The sequence below is a fragment of the Syngnathus typhle genome, linkage group LG10 (genome assembly GCF_033458585.1).
Source record: "Syngnathus typhle isolate RoL2023-S1 ecotype Sweden linkage group LG10, RoL_Styp_1.0, whole genome shotgun sequence".
Taxonomy (NCBI): Eukaryota; Metazoa; Chordata; class Actinopteri; order Syngnathiformes; family Syngnathidae; genus Syngnathus; species Syngnathus typhle.
Window position 1 is genome coordinate 5,602,512 of NC_083747.1, and position 18,302 is coordinate 5,620,813.

The 18,302-nt window shown below is 39.7% G+C and overlaps 1 protein-coding gene across 1 annotated transcript in view; it reads right to left on the bottom strand.

Moving 5' to 3' along the window:
* Nucleotides 1–17,740, bottom strand: part of col14a1a (collagen, type XIV, alpha 1a) — a 71,460-nt gene extending 53,720 nt beyond the window's left edge. The window contains exons 1-5 of the mRNA XM_061289141.1: nucleotides 17,551–17,740; nucleotides 15,901–16,004; nucleotides 9,026–9,142; nucleotides 7,168–7,311; nucleotides 5,954–6,043 (exon numbers count right to left, since the gene is read on the bottom strand). Of these exons, the coding sequence (XP_061145125.1) occupies nucleotides 5,954–6,043; nucleotides 7,168–7,311; nucleotides 9,026–9,142; nucleotides 15,901–16,000 (451 nt within the window). The 5' untranslated portion in view covers nucleotides 16,001–16,004; nucleotides 17,551–17,740. The remainder of the gene's footprint in view (nucleotides 1–5,953; nucleotides 6,044–7,167; nucleotides 7,312–9,025; nucleotides 9,143–15,900; nucleotides 16,005–17,550) is intronic.
* Nucleotides 17,741–18,302: the final 562 nt, after the last annotated feature.

Below are 18,302 nucleotides of genomic sequence, written 5' to 3' on the forward strand. Positions count from 1 at the left end.
CAAGCACGGGGAAAACATTCAAACTCTGGGGAGGCTAGTGCTCAGATTCAAACTCCCAACCTGAAAAGTGTGAGGCGGCTGTGCGATGTCGGGTGACAAATTCATCCAACACGATTATAATGATGTTACCAACACTGGAGGAGCTCGATTTTTTTTCCCTGGAAGGGGCGGGCGAGTGCCAAGGATCTCGCACAGGAGTCAAATTATACAAATAAATACCTACAAACCTATGCTGAGTTACCTCAAAAAGCAGAATTTCTTTTTTTTTTTTTTTTTTTTTTACAATCATTAATTATCTGGCCTGGCACCATGCAGCTCTAGCTGAGTAGTTACCCAGTCAGTGGTTACTAGCAGTTATGGCTATTTAAAAAAAAAAAAAAAAACAGTTTTTAGCCTGCCTATGTCAAAGTCAAAGTCAAAGTCAGCTTTATTGTCAATCTCTCCACATGTCACAACACACAAAAAGACCGAAATTACGTTTTTCTCTATCCCACGGTGACGAGACGCATAACACGATAGACATACAAGTACGCGACACAATATAAAAACAAGAAGGCAGAAATTCAAACAATCAATAGTAAGAGTGATGAATAAATAATAAATAAACAGATAACACAATAAATAAATAAATAAATCTATGTATCTGCTCTTGATGTACAGTGGCCAAAAAAATAGAGAGAACCCTGAATATTGAGACATGTTTACAAGATGGCCAGAATCAAACTGAAAAATTCAATCAAATTCCAAATTCACCATATCATTCCATCTAGCAAACAAAATTATACAAACCACTGGCATGTTGCTGTACTAAATAATGCATTTAACCTGGCACTCGTCTCCGTGTGACATTGCTTCACATGATTAAAATATTTCAGAGTGCTACCATTATCAGCATTTTTTATGAGCTGGAAAGGCACATAAGTGGACATAAATCAATCTAATTGACTTCTTTACTTGACCTACCAGTGCACGAGCCACCCAAGTGTAGTGTCATACAATCAGCTTAACCTAGTGGCGAACTCTTATTACTTAATTGAGGACAAGGACAAAAGTCTGGCAAGAACACTCGCTCTTTCTCGCTTGCATGCAAACCAAAGTGAGCGATGGTCGATCTGCTCCCGAGACTGCGAATCGACATCCAACGTGTGCGAGGTCGACGCAGCTTTGAATAGAAATGACTCAGCTGTGGGGCTAAAGCAAAGTATTAAAGACACGTTGGCAGGATGGAAAGAGCTGTAAGTAAAGGGAGATTAATGGAGAAGGAGTGTGCAAATTGCAAAGGACACTGAAATGAGCTTCCTCCGTCCTTTAGCTGCCTCCTCACTTTGTATCAATGTTTATTTACATTAGTTTTCAATTCTTCTCACCGCTTTTGCCCGCTGCTCTTTCTCGTACCGTATTTATATCATCTCACCAGCTGTCATCATTATCATCACTCTACCCTGTTCTGAACTGGCAACATATACAAGCGATGATTCAAACGAATGTTGGAGTGGGCCTACCGCCTGCCATAATAATTTACCAACATTGTGACATATTTCTGGGTTTAATATTTGGACCATCAGATCTCGGTGCCACATCATGCGGACGGAAAATGCACAAACAAGAAATTGATTAAAACAATGAAGGCAGAAGTGGAAGCAACCAAGTGGAAGAAGAAGCAACTGTCTATGCATATCAATATGGCTGGCTGGCAGCATACCCATTTGAATGAACACTGCTGAAATTTGCACAGGACAAGATCAAAATAGGTTTGCAGAATAAACTTAGGATGGTTGGATGTCATCTTGCAGTGTCTTGTTGCTGTTGTCTGTTGTGTTTGGAAACTGGCTAAAAATAAGTGGGGACTAAGCGGTACAGAAAATGGATGGATGGATGGATGGATAATATTACTAATAATGACAATAATAATATTCTGGTTATTAAAGGTAGCACTGCTACCGAATTTATTCGAGCATATGTAAAGTACTACAGGTGAATTGAGAAAAAGGGACAACAGATGGAGTAGCCTGCTACAAAGTGGGAAATAAATACAAGTTCTAAATTAAAAGGGCCTCCAGGAGGGTGCAACACAACCTTCTAATTACAGAGCCAAAGAGCTCAAATAGTGTCGCAAATAAAGGATTTCTGACACGGAGGTAGAGGTGATGCTCTAAGATGACTCTCGTTTCTATCTCTCACTATCAGAGCATCAGAATCTCATTGGCCTCCAGTTCAACTTTAACTACATCTGTCCCTTGGGTTCATTGAATTTGTGTGCATGCTTGCACGCGTGTGCTTGCCAGTCTGAGGCTTCAGTGACGGAGGGAGGAGGAAACGCTCGCATCCTATTAATTTATGTAGGTGTTGAAAAATGCGTTGTAGCAAAGGGGATGCGTTTTTGGGACATATTTTTTACTTTACACTCTTGGATGTTAAATCAGCCAATGTGATTGTGTGTCTTACATTACAATAAGTTTTCAAAAATAATTTCACTGCCATGATTCTTAAACTCGGTCAACCAAAATCTTATTATTAAGGTGTCTTTTCTCGACAGAATTAAAACTTAGGGCAGTGCTTCTCAATTCTTTTCTGTTATGCCCCCCCAGGAAGAAGAAAATATTTTACGCCCTCCCGTGACTATAAATAGTATCATTAGTTTATAAAATCGTAAGAAGTACACCTCTGCGTAGCACTGTGTCCTAATTAACAAGTTCCCTGGGGTCACACGCGCCCCCCTGGCATCGCAACCCCCATTGCAAAGGGGGCCCGCCCCACTATTTCAGAAAGACTGACTGAGGGAAAGGGAGCCAGTGTTTTGTGATCATCAACTCTCAATGCAAGAAAAGAAGTTTTGCCGTCTAATTAATTGAAGGTAATAATTTCACCGGGAAAAAAAACATTTGGTTTCAAAGCTCAATTATGACTTAAATTTTGGGCTCAACAGGAGACTGGAATCTGTTTAACCACTGGAGGATCATGAACGACATCTGTGATGCCGACACATAAACATTAGTGTTTGATCTGATGCCACACAGCTGTGCAAAGAATCATCTATTAGCTATCGTGTTTGTGGAAACGTTGGTTCGGGTCGACTTCCATTACTGCCTAACACGAGTCCCACTAATGAGTTTATAGTTGCTTTGACAAGCAAAACAAGCATCTGTCCTGGCACACCCGCTGCTATTGGTGAACCTTAGGGACCCATGCCACCCAGCAAGAGGCTTGAGGTAGGGACTCCAAAAATAAACAAATAAATAAATGAATAAATAAATAGCTGAAAAAAATATTTTATCATCTAAGTTTGTGTATTCCTAATTAATTTTGTTATCCTCGAATAGCGATTTTATTTTAAAAATAAGAACATTCTCAAAGTGTCCCCAAACGTTTGAACGCAAGTGTATGAAATTTACGCAGTAACCAATAATAGAAGTTTAGAAGGGACAGTAGCAAGAAGCATGAGAGAAGTGTTCTTATAAACGTAATAATATAGCTTAGTGTTATTTACAGCTGCTTGAAGGCTATTATTGAAACGCTTACAGCGTTGTTCATGGAGAAAAGGTTCTGTGAATCTTTCAATTTACATCTTTGTGACACCATAATGCATCAATCTTGACTTTGTTTTTCTCAAGGCAGACATTTACATGGAAGGAAAGAGGGAAAAAAAGCGCTGTCACTGCATCGATTATTCAAATCTAGCTGTTAAGATGCAGACCTACACAGGAGCAGAGAATTGCGTATTAGCTTCATTGAGGAGGAGAGTGGGGCTCTTGCACTTAAACCCTAGTTTGCAACCCTAATTTGAAACCCTAACCCTAGTTTGAAGCCTTAGTTTGAAATCCTGGTTTAAAAAAAAAAAACACAAAGTGGAAATGGAATGCATGGTGAGCTTTCTTTGACAAAATATTTATTACTTTGAACATTTTTAAGCTGTACCACTCATACATACAATTGTATTGACATTTTGTGATCCTTAGGCTGCTGACATGCTCTGATTTGCTGCGGAGAAAGAAATTGAGCACAGTTTGTTTTCTATTTTTTTTTTCTAATAGTCCTTTTTTTGCCCTCTTTCAGAAAACCAGAACTTGGTCAGGCAGAATGTCTATTATCCAACAGCAAAATTGCGGCTAGTGAAAATGCTGAGTGGCTCGTAACTCTAGGAATCCAATAGCCACAGCGACTGGTGAGCAAAAAGTTAACGTCAAGCCCTGATCCCAATTTATTTTCCTGCTTAGACGACAAAAACAATCTAGCTTTTCTTTCAACTCTCCCATAAACACACCATCAGGCAAGTGACGATCGGATCTCCATCAACCCGGTTTCGATTACGCTTTTTTCTAATTAGGGTCACAGGTGAGCTATCACAACTAACTTTCGAAAGAACACGCTGTGCACACACTATTTATCACCATCAAATGGCAGGACACGTATGGACAACCATGACACTCACATTCACTCCTATAAACAATTTAAAGTCTTTAATAAAACCAAATATGCATATTTTGGGGGAATGTTGAACATTCAAACGCCAAACAGGACAAATCTCATCAACCAGATTGATGAAATGTATCATTGATTAAAATGATGTGAATATATGCACGAACACAGCCATGTGATAGAAGCCTTGACAACACACAATGAAATGAAAGAACACCTTTCACTCATCCAGTGTGACATAGTACAGAAAAGCTCAGCGACACGCAAAGCATTCATTGACTCTACTGACGCACAGCGGCATACTATTATAAACCTCGAGAGATGTGAGGCACTACCCTAATGAAGGTCACCCCCGCTGCAGTTGGGATAAAACAGCCAGAAGGAAACTCAAATGTCTAATCGAGCTACAGACTGGCCACGAGGATGAGGATTTTTGTGGCCAAGTTGGGAAAATCATTCAAGCATCAGCAGATCATACAATTATTTCCTGTCACTGTGATGAAATAAATTGTGTGTGATGAGTTTGGGAACGCATGCTTGGATCGAACCCTCAAATCCACTGACACACCTTCCCATGGGGAAGCAGAGTCTCAACACTGGTTCTCCTATCTCTAAGGATTAGATTAAAGTTATAGATTGTTAAAAAGATCCTCAGTGGCAAGGTCCGGGAATATTAGTTCCTGTGCATCAAGAGAAACCAGATGAAAATGGACACACTCAAAGGTCTTGGGGGGAAAAAAGCTCTTCATCAATTATCGAGGTTAACTTTCCCCTCAATTTCTCGGTGTATACTTTGTTTCCTTCCACTTTGAGTCATAAGAATAATGGCTTAATTGAAATTACCAGAAGAGTTCTGAGTTGCCCAGTTGCATTCCCTTGACGCCTCGTGATGAATTATCTTCATGCAAATCTGAATAATAAGCCCAACAAACAAAACAATAACCACACTGCCAGTGTAATATGAGGTGTCTATATAAAATGAACCTACCAAATTTAAGAGGACCTAACATGAATATCAAACTTTCCTTGTCTCTGTCTTTTCAGTAAAATTGAAATACAAGTAGTGTATCACTAAAGCTGCCAGTTCAATGATTTCAAGAGGAAAAACCAGACAGTCCAGTCTGGGGCAAGATAGTTCAAGTTTGTAGGAAACCACAAAGGCACAATTGACAAATACATCACTCAACCCTGTGTACACAACTCTGAATGATTTACAAATAGAGTGTAATTAGGCTTGGCATTTGTTACCTGCGTCACTTTCAAAAGGTCGGTTCTGTTGTCTCAGCATGGAGTAAGAAATTCCCAATCTTATCCAGCTGGATTTAGAAAGACCTTGAGCGACATTTTTTATTTCTTGGCTTTGGGTTGTAATGAGCTGTTGTTTCGACATGGCCCCGACAGCTGTTCTTGCTACGTCAATTCACCAGCAGTGCACACCAAAGCCAACACTTGATGTTTTACATTTTTCATCTGAGCAACATATTAATATACACGTGACGTCTGATCCTCCTGGCAACTTTGTGAGTGCTCGTCTTACCTCCGGAGATCTCATTGACGTCTTCAGGAAGAATCAATGAATCGGTCAAATGCTGCGGCTCCGTTTTGCCTCCCCCACCACCATCGACGGCTGCACATGGAATAGAAAAGACGTGTCACAAGATGCACGATGATTTAGTCAATCCCCATCATAAATCACGATTTATTGTTACGTTGTTGATTTTTAAGCGAGCATTTGTTTCTGCTTTTTTACAAGCAAGTGTACAAGCAAATCCAGATTTACAGATATGAAGATGAGATTTGCCAACATGTTGTACTAACTAACTGCCGCTCTCATTGGCATACCGTTGCTGTTTGTGCATTTCTGGACATAATAATCTGGCGAGGAAGTTCCTCTGTCAAAAGAACACAATTAATTTAAAATTCATTAACAAAAATAAAAAAAATATATAAAAATAAAAACAACAGCAAAAGGGAGCGCTGGCACAGTGAGAAGTGCAAATTTGTAAATCAACTGCAAACTTCTCGTTCGTTGCCGTTAACACGATTCAAGGACGTCTGTTCTTGGTCTTGATTTTTATGAAAGAAATTTCACCCAAACTTACAGTTCAATTTGACATATGTTCTTCTTGATGTACTTTTTTAACTGATACTCAGAAGCAACTTATAGTCCAAAAAACATGGTATATCAACAAACTACTTTATTATTAGTGCCATTTGCCCAAGATTTTTAAATTTCCAGAACAATCAGTGTTACCGAGTTTGCGTTCGGCGATTTCTGTAAATACTACGTACAAGAAGCAAGAGAGTAGGAAAAAAAAATTAAATAAAACTTTAGAAAAATAAATAAATAAAAAGTTATAATTAAGTCTGTTCTAATATATTTAAATGTGTTTAAAGTGTGTGGAAGGAGAAAATGATCTCTCTATAGCGCAGACTTGGGTCTGGAACATATCCTTGCAATAAATGGGGATTCACTGTAATAAATCCATATAGCAGCTTTCCTCCCAGAAGGTAGCCTTTTATAGTGTTTCCTCATCCATCCGCTCACACAGTAAACATAAAGTATGTTGTCAAGGAAAGCAGTAAACAAGTCATTCACACTAATGAGAGCGTATCAGCAGCAGCCATAGTACATCAGTGGATACTTAGAAAGTAGAGATGGAAGTTGAATCCGTAGTCATCTTCCAGTTCGATGACCACATTAAGAATGACCAAAACAACAATACGCAAGGGTTAAAGGTATAAACGCACCTTTAAATCTGCCCAGAAGTGCTCGGCTCTGAGTACTGCCACTGACAGAAATGACACTGACGACATAGTCCTTGGATGGATCGTAGTCTGTTATCAACACCTTAGTGTCACTGTTTGATATGATGATCTCCCTCTGATGGCCACCTGAGTATAAGAAAATCACACCAAGGTTAAACATAAGTTTGATTCAGTTCCTTGGAGGAAGTCTGTCCATTTTATGACCAATTTGTATTTAATTCCTGGAGATGATTCATTTTTACTGAGTAACATTTGAGGTGGACAAAATGAATGAGTGACCTCCTGTGATGAATGCTGTTGCATAGTTTGAGAGCGACAATGTGAGCGTTCAGCCACACTATCAGCCCACTTAAATGTTGAACTTGCAATCAATGAAGCCATCAATAAGGTGTGTGCACGCTTTCCGCGGTCCCCCTACCGCTGCAGTCTGATGGATAATGACGTCCTTAAAAGACTAGCAAGGCGTAGGGAGAAGGTGAAGAAACAGCAGCGCTCAGCATTCAAACTAAAGTCACTCAGCTAAATACAGGCTCAGTGTTTTAATTGGATAGTTTGATGTTCTTGCACACCTCTATGCTGTCGATCATTTCCGAACCAAAACGCATTCGCAATATACATAATCACGTGTTCCTGTGTATGAATAACAATTTCTCATTTCTTTTTACCGGGCTGCGCTCAAGAGGTTAAAAGTCTTCATGAAACAATAAATGGAAAAGAAAAATGTCTGCAGTACATAGAATGTATACATTGCTGTTTTAGTTTTTTGAATTTCATTTTCATTAACTGTTAACGGGAATGTCAGCTTGACAGATTTTTTTTTCATTTTATTTATAAATCAAGCACAGCAGGTTATTAAGCTGTTTTTTTTAATACCACCAAATTAATACTTAAATTTTCATCATGCAGCTTGTCTGCTTAAAATAAATCTGAGCATGATATGAAGATAAATAATACAGAAGTAAAAGGAGAAACTGTTTGGATGCTCTTGCATGGAGCTCTTAACTATCTTGATACAAAAAAGGACACAGGGGAGGGCCAAAATGTTTACTGCATGTGCTGAGTGCCAAGCAACCACTGCAGTACTTCCACTCCTCCCAGAGAGGAAGCGGCCATAAATTAGATTTTTTTTATTATTTTTTATTTTTTTTTACGCTATTAAACGCAACACGAAATTGTCAGATGCAGCTTTCCTCCCGGTAGCTTGTTTGGGGAGGGGGGTGCATTTTATATTACGTGGTTATTCAGACCTGCTCCTTCACTTATACAATGGCTGCACATGAGAAAATTATCTTCTGTGTTTCGGAACGGCGTTGCGAGGTTGGCAGCATCATCGTCAAGGATTTTATGTGATGAAGAGGTGCTATGATTACAAGACACATCAATGTCAATTAAGGTGACCAATGAATGTATTATAGTAGATGAGGTCATATCAGACATTTTAACATTCTTCAGTTGTTCACAATGGGCGGGGTGAGACGCTGAATCTTGCGGCTGTGTGTGCAGCCTGTGCTTCACATTGATTCCGAGCTCAACTCCATCGTTATGGAAGCTACTTGACTATAAGCCTCACTTTGCAACTTGCTGACAGATTTCAAGCTGTTACAACAAACTTTTTGTCATCTCAAACTGAGCAGAGATGTCGGATAATAGTGCAGGAGCTTTGATGATATGTTCAATACAAAATTGTTCCTGATATACGGAACATCCAAGTCATAATGAAATCTTCCTTAAAGTTGAGTCAGTTCGAATTTGAAGAGCAGATTTTTTTTCTCTGTATGTGACTGTTCGGAGAGTTTTAATAATTTATTATTATTTTTTTTTTTAAGGTTGACATCCCTACCTGGTATGCTGTTGTAGAGGAACAAGTAGCTATCAAAGTCGCCTTTGGGCTCCTTCCACGAGATGAGCAGGTTGTTTGGGCTCAGCACTTTGAATCGCAGCCTCCTCGGAGCTGGAACTGAAGGAGCATCTCATGATCAACACTTCTATCATGGGAAATTAGTCATGCAGCCATTAATCAAAATGATATTAATTAAAACGTTCCCAGTCACCAGGGACACAAGTGGAAGAAAATATTTCCCTCATCCTTACAGCAACAGTATGTGAACATTTAAGAATGGGACTTTTGTTTTTCAATCAATGCACCAAATCTCATTTGAGGTGGGCGTATTTGCTCTGGGGTACCTCAGCCAGTGCTTTAGTTGTGTCTGTGAAGTATAATAACAGTATTTTTGAGAATAAAAAAAGGCAAACTTTGGAAAATGGATCTCAAAGTACATTTGAAAATATTTTTTTATGACGTACGTGGACATTCTTGTCTAAGCATTGAAGAAAACTTATTGGCAGTAGCTTACATTCAAAACAACACCTCGAGAACATGAACTTAATCCCTAGAATGTAAAAACAAATATGTAAAATAATAAAACAAGTTTTGCAATCGAACAAATATGTCTTCAAAGTTGAAGCATCGATTTAACAATAATCGGATGAATCAACAAATCATCTATAGCTATTCTGATAATCAATTTATCGTTTAGAGCAGTGGTCCTTAACCTGCGTTCGATCAAACTCGAGGGGTTCGGTGAGTCAGTCTCTTCTCTAGAGGACCGAACACACCTGATTTATCGTGTAAATTCGTGATGACGCATATCTAAAGTGGTCTCGCAAAGGCAACAGCATAGGTCATGTTGATTTGCAGGTATGGAATTTGTTTTGAGTTCATGCAGTGTGTTGGTGTGCTCATTTTGTGCACCAATAAAAACATTGATGTCTTGAATTTGAAAAAAATGATTTTATTTTTCACCAAAGAGGGGTTTGGTGAATGCACGTATGAAACTGGTGGGTTTCGGTACCTCCAACAAGGTTAAGAACCACTGCTTTAGAGCCATTGATGAACAAAAAAATGTCCAAATCTTCTGATTTGATCCTCACAAATTTAAAACATGATTTTGCAATACATATTTAAAGCATTTTTCGATCCGATTATTCAATTATTCAATGGAATGCTTGCGAGAGTAATCGATTCTGAAAACACTTGATGCCAACCGACCTAGTTGGAATAAAAAAAAATATTAAAGGAAGTTTTATTTTGGGTTGCTGTCCTTCAAATCCTCCTTGATTCCCTGCTTTTTATTATAGATCGGATTATGGTGTCGAGTGCCTCAGTTTCACCAATAATCCACTGCAGTCCTCAGGTAATCATATCACGTCATCTATCAAATAGTCCAAATGCATGGTGCAAAACTATATAATTACACCTCAGCACAATAAGACCCGATGAATAATTCAGGGCCACTGGGAACATTAGAACTCTGCTAGCGTTGGGTGTGAGCTTGATAGCGTTTGAATAGAGTTGGCAGGAGATTAATAACGAGACCTTCCCTTTGCATGTCAAAGAACACACCCTTACACGCACTGAATTATAATTAACGAATGTAAAAATTGAAGGAGACAGCTATAACGCTCAAGCTCTGTACATTGAGGCAATTCAAGAGAGCGTAACCGTGATTAAAGAATATGGATATCGTATAGCTAATAGCCGTGGATGCCGAGTGAGATTGAGGGCTTCTTATTTAAACTCTTCTTCACAGGTCAGCTCATCTGCCACATAGAGAATATGAATATTGCACCTCTACATTCCATTTCTTTACGTGCCAAGATGCTTTCGGGGATATCGTTAAAAAAATGCTGAATCATAGCCAATACGGAAAAAAGCCTTGTCTAAGTGAGTATACAGCACAGTACGATATATGTGTTGTATAAAACTCAGCCGTATATTTCGCAAACTAGAGCCATTTTTAGTGGCTTCCCCCCTGCTCAGTCACTGCTCAATTCATGCGAGGCAGTAAAATTAAAGACCATCCTCAAAGTAGGACATTGATGGCTTCCTCAGCAACAACAGTTTTCGCACCAGGAAATAGTCCGAGGTGTTGAAGTGACTTATGCAGGGTTTATAGTTTTTGAAAATTAAAGAAATCTATTCAAACACAACACCTAGGACATTTTCTTGCAGCACTGTAAATTCCATTCAAAGGCATTTTAACAAGCAGCTAATTAGCGTAATCTTAAATTACGCAGGAGGAGTGAGCCAGAAACAATTACGGCCATTCCTAGAAATGTTTACTTTGTCCTGTCGCTTCTTAAAACGGATTGACGTGTCGCATTACAACAGTTTGCACCTCATGTTAGCTTTTATTCAAATCTTTCCTCCGCCTGCTCTCCTTCATATCACTATAAAGCGTTGTTTTTTTTCTTGTGTCATAAAACGGAAAGGAGCAGTACCTTCCTCCTGGATTTGAAATGAAAAAACTTCCAAAGTGTCCACAAAAAAAAAAAAAAGGCTCTTTATTCAGCATGGTCACGTAGTACACAACTGCAATGATGAAATCCTCTGTCACACTCGGGTCACTTGTAACTTGCGCTACACACCGTTTCGAATATAATATATAACAATGTCCTGCCCTGAGAATGACTGGTGAACAGGTTGTACAGAGCATCCAAAAAAAAAAGTATTCACAGAGCTTCAATTTTCCCCTGGTCTGAGGAGGAGACAAAGATTGAACACTTTGGTGTCATGTTTGGAGGAAATTGTGCACCGCTCATCACTTGACCTACAGCCCGCCGGCGGGGTTGATTAGGAGCGCCTTTGAGTAGCTCTAAACTGTGGCAGGGTTTTTAACTTTCTGGACCTGGCTTGGACACTTTTGTAAAACAAAACGTCGAACCAGGAGACACACAGTTATGAAGTGATACCAATCCAAATGATTTAGCCGAACATTAATTGTGTCTCACTGTCCATTTTTGGACGGTCAGCGTTGCAATCAGTGAGGTTAATTTGACTGATAATAATTTGTTCTTCCCTTTTTTGACATCACAGCCTCCAGCTCAATTCTTTCCAGAGTGGTTGGAGATGGTGACAAGTTGGATTCCAGTCAACAGACATTGAATGGTGAGGAGCTGCTACCACTTGATTGGCTTTGGCTAAATGAGCATGATTTTAATTCAAAGCAGGTTGCTTCCACCTCATCCTGCCTTTTGTTTATGAATTAATGATTCCGCCTCACTGACTTCAATCGGAGTTCATTATAGCCGGAATCATCGGTCACTCACATTTACTGTCGGTCCTCTAAGCACACAATTTCACTGCACAAATGCCGATCACTGCAGACACACACACACACACGTATCACTGGACGTAATGCAAACTGCACCCGGTTAATTGGATAAGCAACACAATCAATTGAAATAAATGAGCATTCACACAGGAGCTGAGTACACACACACGCGTGGGATTCCACACACACTTTAGGGAGCTTGATTGAGTGACCGGACGACAAACAAATACTTAATTATCAAAATGAAATTGTGCAAAACGCAGCACATTATATTCCTAGTATGTTGCTGCCTCCGCAGCTGCAACACAAAAATATTTCTACTTGCACCCTCTGGGGGCTGAGTTGGGAACAAAATAAATCTCAATGTTGCCGTAGCAAATATTTCATGTTATGTTGTGGACTTGAATTACAGACTTACAGAACACGAAAGGAGAATTACAATTGTTCTGCACTCCAAACAAAACTACAACCAAAGCATAACAGGGACTTTGAGCGACAAATAATTATACAAAATTAAACATGAGCCTCCTGTGGCTTTACCATTTTTTTTCTAAATGCACCTTTTGGTACCTCATCCCAGAATCTTTCACATTTTTATATTTAATGAGTTTAGTCATAACTTGTCACATAGCTTGTCAAATGTGCGCCTCAGGAGGGTTTCTTGAAATTGTATCATGTGATTTGATATTGAGTTATAATAAATAATGCATGGATGGAATTATATTATCGGTCTTCATTGAATTGGAATAATAGCTGCTCTTCTTGCAGTCAAGTCATTCTTTACGCTTTGGTACCGTAGGTGTTCCTGAGGATATGTGTTGTTTATACAGATATTCCTAGGACACACACTAATCCTCACCCTAAAATCCCATCTGACCTGATGCCGTTGCTTCGAGGGACATTTGTGGCTTTTCTTTGCCCCCTAATGAAGAGACTGGATAGAGGTCACCCCTGTGATGCTTTAACTCAGAGGCAACAAATCCCAGTCTAATTTACACATCCACACTTTGGTCACACTACTTGTTTATTTCTGTCTAAAATCAAATAAATCACTCTATGCGGTACAATAGCTGCTGCAAATTGGAATGCAATGATTGGAAAGGAAGAGAGAAGTGGATAAAAAAAAAAAAACTGCGGTAAATAGTATAGAGTGAGAGGAAATGGTGCGAGCAAAGAGGGAGGTCTAAATTAAGTAGTGGAAAAAGAGGGAGGTATAGAAAAGCCCCGCTTTCATTTCAAGGCAATCACCATTTAAGAAGGACGTGCGAGTGTAAATAAATCAACTACACACAAGACGGCAACGCACCAAACATGATTTAAGACAACCTGTAGAAATTCACCAACAAACATTTATTATTTAAAGATCGAATTCCCCTTGAAGGTTGCTTGTGCGAATGATGTGCAAGAGATCAATGAAAGGATTACTCAACGAGTGAATAATTGATCTTAAGAAGTTCTGAGTGATTGTAAAATCATCAACACCACGGGAAACTGTTTGGATAGGTCTCTACCATTCTTTGGTCAAAATACACAAACTGATATTGAAATGAATCTGTCCTGATGCAAATCCACCCGGAGCGAAGGTAAGCGAGCGGGACAAGGTGAGCAGCAAAGTCAATGCCCTTTCAAACACTTATTGTATTTTCACCTTGTACAGGCAGTACTTCATCACCAAGCCGCCTCATTACACCCGTCAATAAGTCGGATCCATGCATGTGGTGCATGCAGCAAAACACAAAAAAACAAAACCTCTCGGGCAATTTAGACATGTAACCATAGATTTACATGGTGGTTTCATTTCACACATGATTTGCAGGCAGGCACTCAGTAATTTGTAAACAGGCAGTTAAAGAGGGAATTTTGCCATTAAATATAAAGCACCTCAGCACGTTCTAACAGCATGAAATGGAATATTCTTAATTAAATGGGCAAGTCAAGAGCCAATAAAACATACTTTTCAAATAAGCAAGCAACAATTGAAGGTGGATGCAGAGACAGCTTGGCAAAGCAGCTTCGTATCGAGAACGTGCAGCCAATAACTTCTCTCCTGGCCAATCAAATCATTTAAAGCGCTGACCTACATTCACAACTTGTATGGAATTGTAATCATTTCTTTTCAACTGTGTATTTGTCTTCATTTCATAATTTGTGTCTTGGCTTCCATTCATTTGTGGGTTGATTTTGTTTTCGTTCAATCAGATTTCAACTTGGTGCCAGTTCTATTTAATTTGCATAGGGCCTTCAATGATGTAAATGCTAGCCCCCTCACTTTTGTTACACAACAAACTGATGAATAACGAGTTTTGAAATAAGAGAGGAGTAAAAACTGTTCCAATATTTTAAAAAGATGAATGGTAATAAAAATTGCTCCTGTGAAATACTAGTGAAATGAAGACAATTTGTAATTTTAATATTGAAACGTGCCGATGCACAATTTGTCTTCGCGGGCCACAAAAAAATTATGTGGCGGGCCGTATCTGGCCCCCGGTCCTTGAGTTTGACATCTTGATCTGGGTCACTTGAGTAATGGTATAAAACTGCATGCTTTAAACTTGCGTCCAAGAATGTTTGCTTGAACTGTATAGTCGACACATTCTGCCTATAAATGTCCTCATCATCATTCATTCATTCATTCATTCATTCATTCATAATAAAATGATTGGGATACTTGGTCTCACCAGAGTGCTAAGATTTTTAAAATGTCACTGAATATTTTTGGTGGGATTGAGTCCAGATTTGAATATTGATTGTTTTATTTCAAATTTAGAGAAACCATTTCACTGCTCAAACATTTCTCTCTCTCACACACACAAACACACACTTGATACCGTGACATTAACCTTCATTCATTGCTCATACAATATTAGTGTAGCACATAAAAAAACACAACCTAATTCTTTCACAGCACATATATTTTAGTGTTGGGACAAATACATTAAAAGGCATCTTATACTCGGGAAATTGCAATATTAAAGGTTGAAGTAAACACAAATTGGGGAAATGGATATGGCGATTCATCTCCGTATTTCAGTCATTCGTCAGCACAAAGCAGACAGCCTACGTTTGTGATGAGCCCCATATTGAATCAATCCAGTTTGCTGAGTTGCAGTTGATTGCAAGGCACACTGACGCGTTATATATGTTGTGCGGCACATCACGCAGCAAATCACCACACCATGAAGCTTGCGTTTACACCATATTTATTAAAAAACGCTCCGAACCGTGGCGGCATCTGCAACCAGGTGGCAAGCGTGATGCCGAAGCCAAAACGCTACCCTGACAGACACCCTGAAGCTTGCGTTTACACCATATTTATTAAAAAACGCTCCGAACCGTGGCGGCATCTGCAACCAGGTGGCAAGCGTGATGCCGAAGCCAAAACGCTACCCTGACAGAGATGATAGCGTCGACGTGCTCATGATGTCATCTGATTAGACTGAGCCTTTCCATCAAAGATTACACACAGGGAAGAAAGTTTACTGTGGAGTAGGTTGAGGAAACAGAACATAGTTTGGAGATGGATCTTGGAAAGCTGGACGGCTTAAAGAGGGTTTGGAAGAAGCAGAAGACCAAAAAAAATGAGTAAAAGCAGAGAACTTACCCTGATCCTGTGCTTTATTGGGGAAATGGGAAATGACAACCAGTAGCACCAGTGGAGCCCACAGATAACCCTGAGAAAACATCCTCACAACCAGCGACATGGACCTGGAAAGAGATGGGAGAAAAGAAAAAGAGCAAATTATTAAAAGCTGATGGAGACAAGACATCCAGTGACAGACTTGAGGAATGCCATTCAGCTGAAGGGAGGCTTGAGAGGTCAGGAAGACCCACCTTGCCTCCCAGCCCCCAACACAACCCCAAGGGGCTGATCTGAAATCAGTTAGCCCCACATCATGTCCACTTGGAGACAATTACACAGCAGTTGTCGGGCGGTCAAGACCGACCACAGAGCAGTCGTCAAACTTCACTCCCACACGGAGGAGGCTAAAACAGTGGAGGACTTTGTTGGCAGAAGAAGAGAGGAGAAGGGTGAAAGAAAGAGTTGAGAGAAGATGGGAAGAGATTTTGAATTTTAGAGCAGAAGACAAGAGCTCAGAGTAGAAAAGAAGGTGGTCTTTGTCCTTTCAAAAACTAATCTAGGGTTTTATTATATGACAAAGTCAAGCTAAGCATGCAGGCAATGGAAGAATACAAATGATTTCAAATGGAAAAATTGGCTGATTTTGGGGTTGTACGCCACAAAATGACTGAAATACAAGAAATAAGTGATTATTTATTTAACAGCGCACCTATCGTTACTCTCCAGATAAGAACATGGAGAAGAGACCTTTGAACTCCCGCAAACGGTTTTGTCATTCTATAAAAGCTGATGGGTAGGGATGCTCATTCTAATTAATAATTTGGTTAAGAAAAGACACATAAAAGTTGGATTCCTCATATATATATATAACACACATACTTTTATTGATTTGAAAAATAAGATAACATTGAATTGATTTGGATCTATGAAGTTTGAATGAACATTCAAATCGAGATTTTGAAATGCACTGTCAACAAGCCTCTAGATATCAATTCAAATCTGAAGATCACCTTCCTTTAATATTAAGCAAGAATTCCACTTTCACATTACCTGCAGTATAGTTATTAAAACATAAAGTCTGCAATGTTCTTCTGTTTTAGAGCACTAAATTGTAAGTAAGCAATTGGGTAGATTGTGAGAATTCAACAAGGGGCAAAAACTGGAGAACAAACATGACAGCAAGTTTGACTGACAGCTCAAATAAGTAACCATGTGTGAGTGCCATTCATTGACCAACCCCTCTCCTTTCTTCAATTTCCCACTTTTTGTTCCTTCTTACCCCTTCTACCTCTCACCTCCTGACTTCTGTTCATTATTACCCACGCAGGAGAAAGGCTGAGGAATATTTCTCACCTAGGGACACCCGCTCTCCTGCAGCTCTATGAATAAAACAGCACTTGTAACAAAGTTGTGTCAAGATTGGATTGTGGCATGTGGAGCAAAGCCGAGCCGCTCGCCCTCCTTTCAGACTGCCGATTAGCTCCAAGTATTTCATGAGATAGGAACATATTTTCTCCCCGTGCATACGTGCAAAATTAATTATAAATCCAACTCTGTCTGACTTTTAGTTTTTTATCATTTTCTTTGCAGAAATCAAAATTCTGCACCTGTAACCCCACACACCCGATGTCACGCACAATTACGCGCGCTGAATAAAATCGCAATTCATACCTCTCCTCATATATTGAAAGCGTCCTATTTCCTTCTCCAAACAGACAAATCCGAAACGACCGCTGCCACCTCCCGATTCTTCTCTCCCTTCCTTCTTCTCGTGTCACTCCTCTCCGGATACGGCTCGGTCGGTCGGTCGGGCAGTGGGTGGGTGGTTGTTTTTCTCTCCTCGTTATTCAGTCATCCCTCCCTCCGGCTAATCCTTCCTGTCCCAGCCCTCACTACTCGCGTCTCATCACCCACACGCGTTGTACGGAGGCGCCACGCAGTGCAGCTGCATGCGCAAACGAACCCGCACTCATCGCGCAACCTGTAACCTGCAGCCGCTGCAGCCTCCCGGGGTCACCTTTCGACCCCGTGACCTAGGTTCACGTCCGGTACCTGCGCTCAGGAGTCGGCTGGAGGTTGCTGAATTTTTTCCACCAATCAAAGCGAGGAAATATTGATTGGAATGAATCAACTTCTTAATAAAACTCATTTTGTGCGGTTATAATTCAACTGAGGTCCAGAGGCATTTTTTATGGTTTAAAAATATTCATGTAATGTGAACATAATCTGCTCCAGAATAGCTGTTCAGTTTGACTGGTTTTTTTTAAAATGATTTTACAGATCATTTAAATAATTTAAAGCAGGACATGGTAAAATCAGTATTGCACAAGATTTTAAAGATCAGATTTAAATTGAGGCAGCCGTCTCAAAAACAGACCGGCTGTTCAGGAAAATCCATTTTCTTGAAGTTCCTAATGGCCACC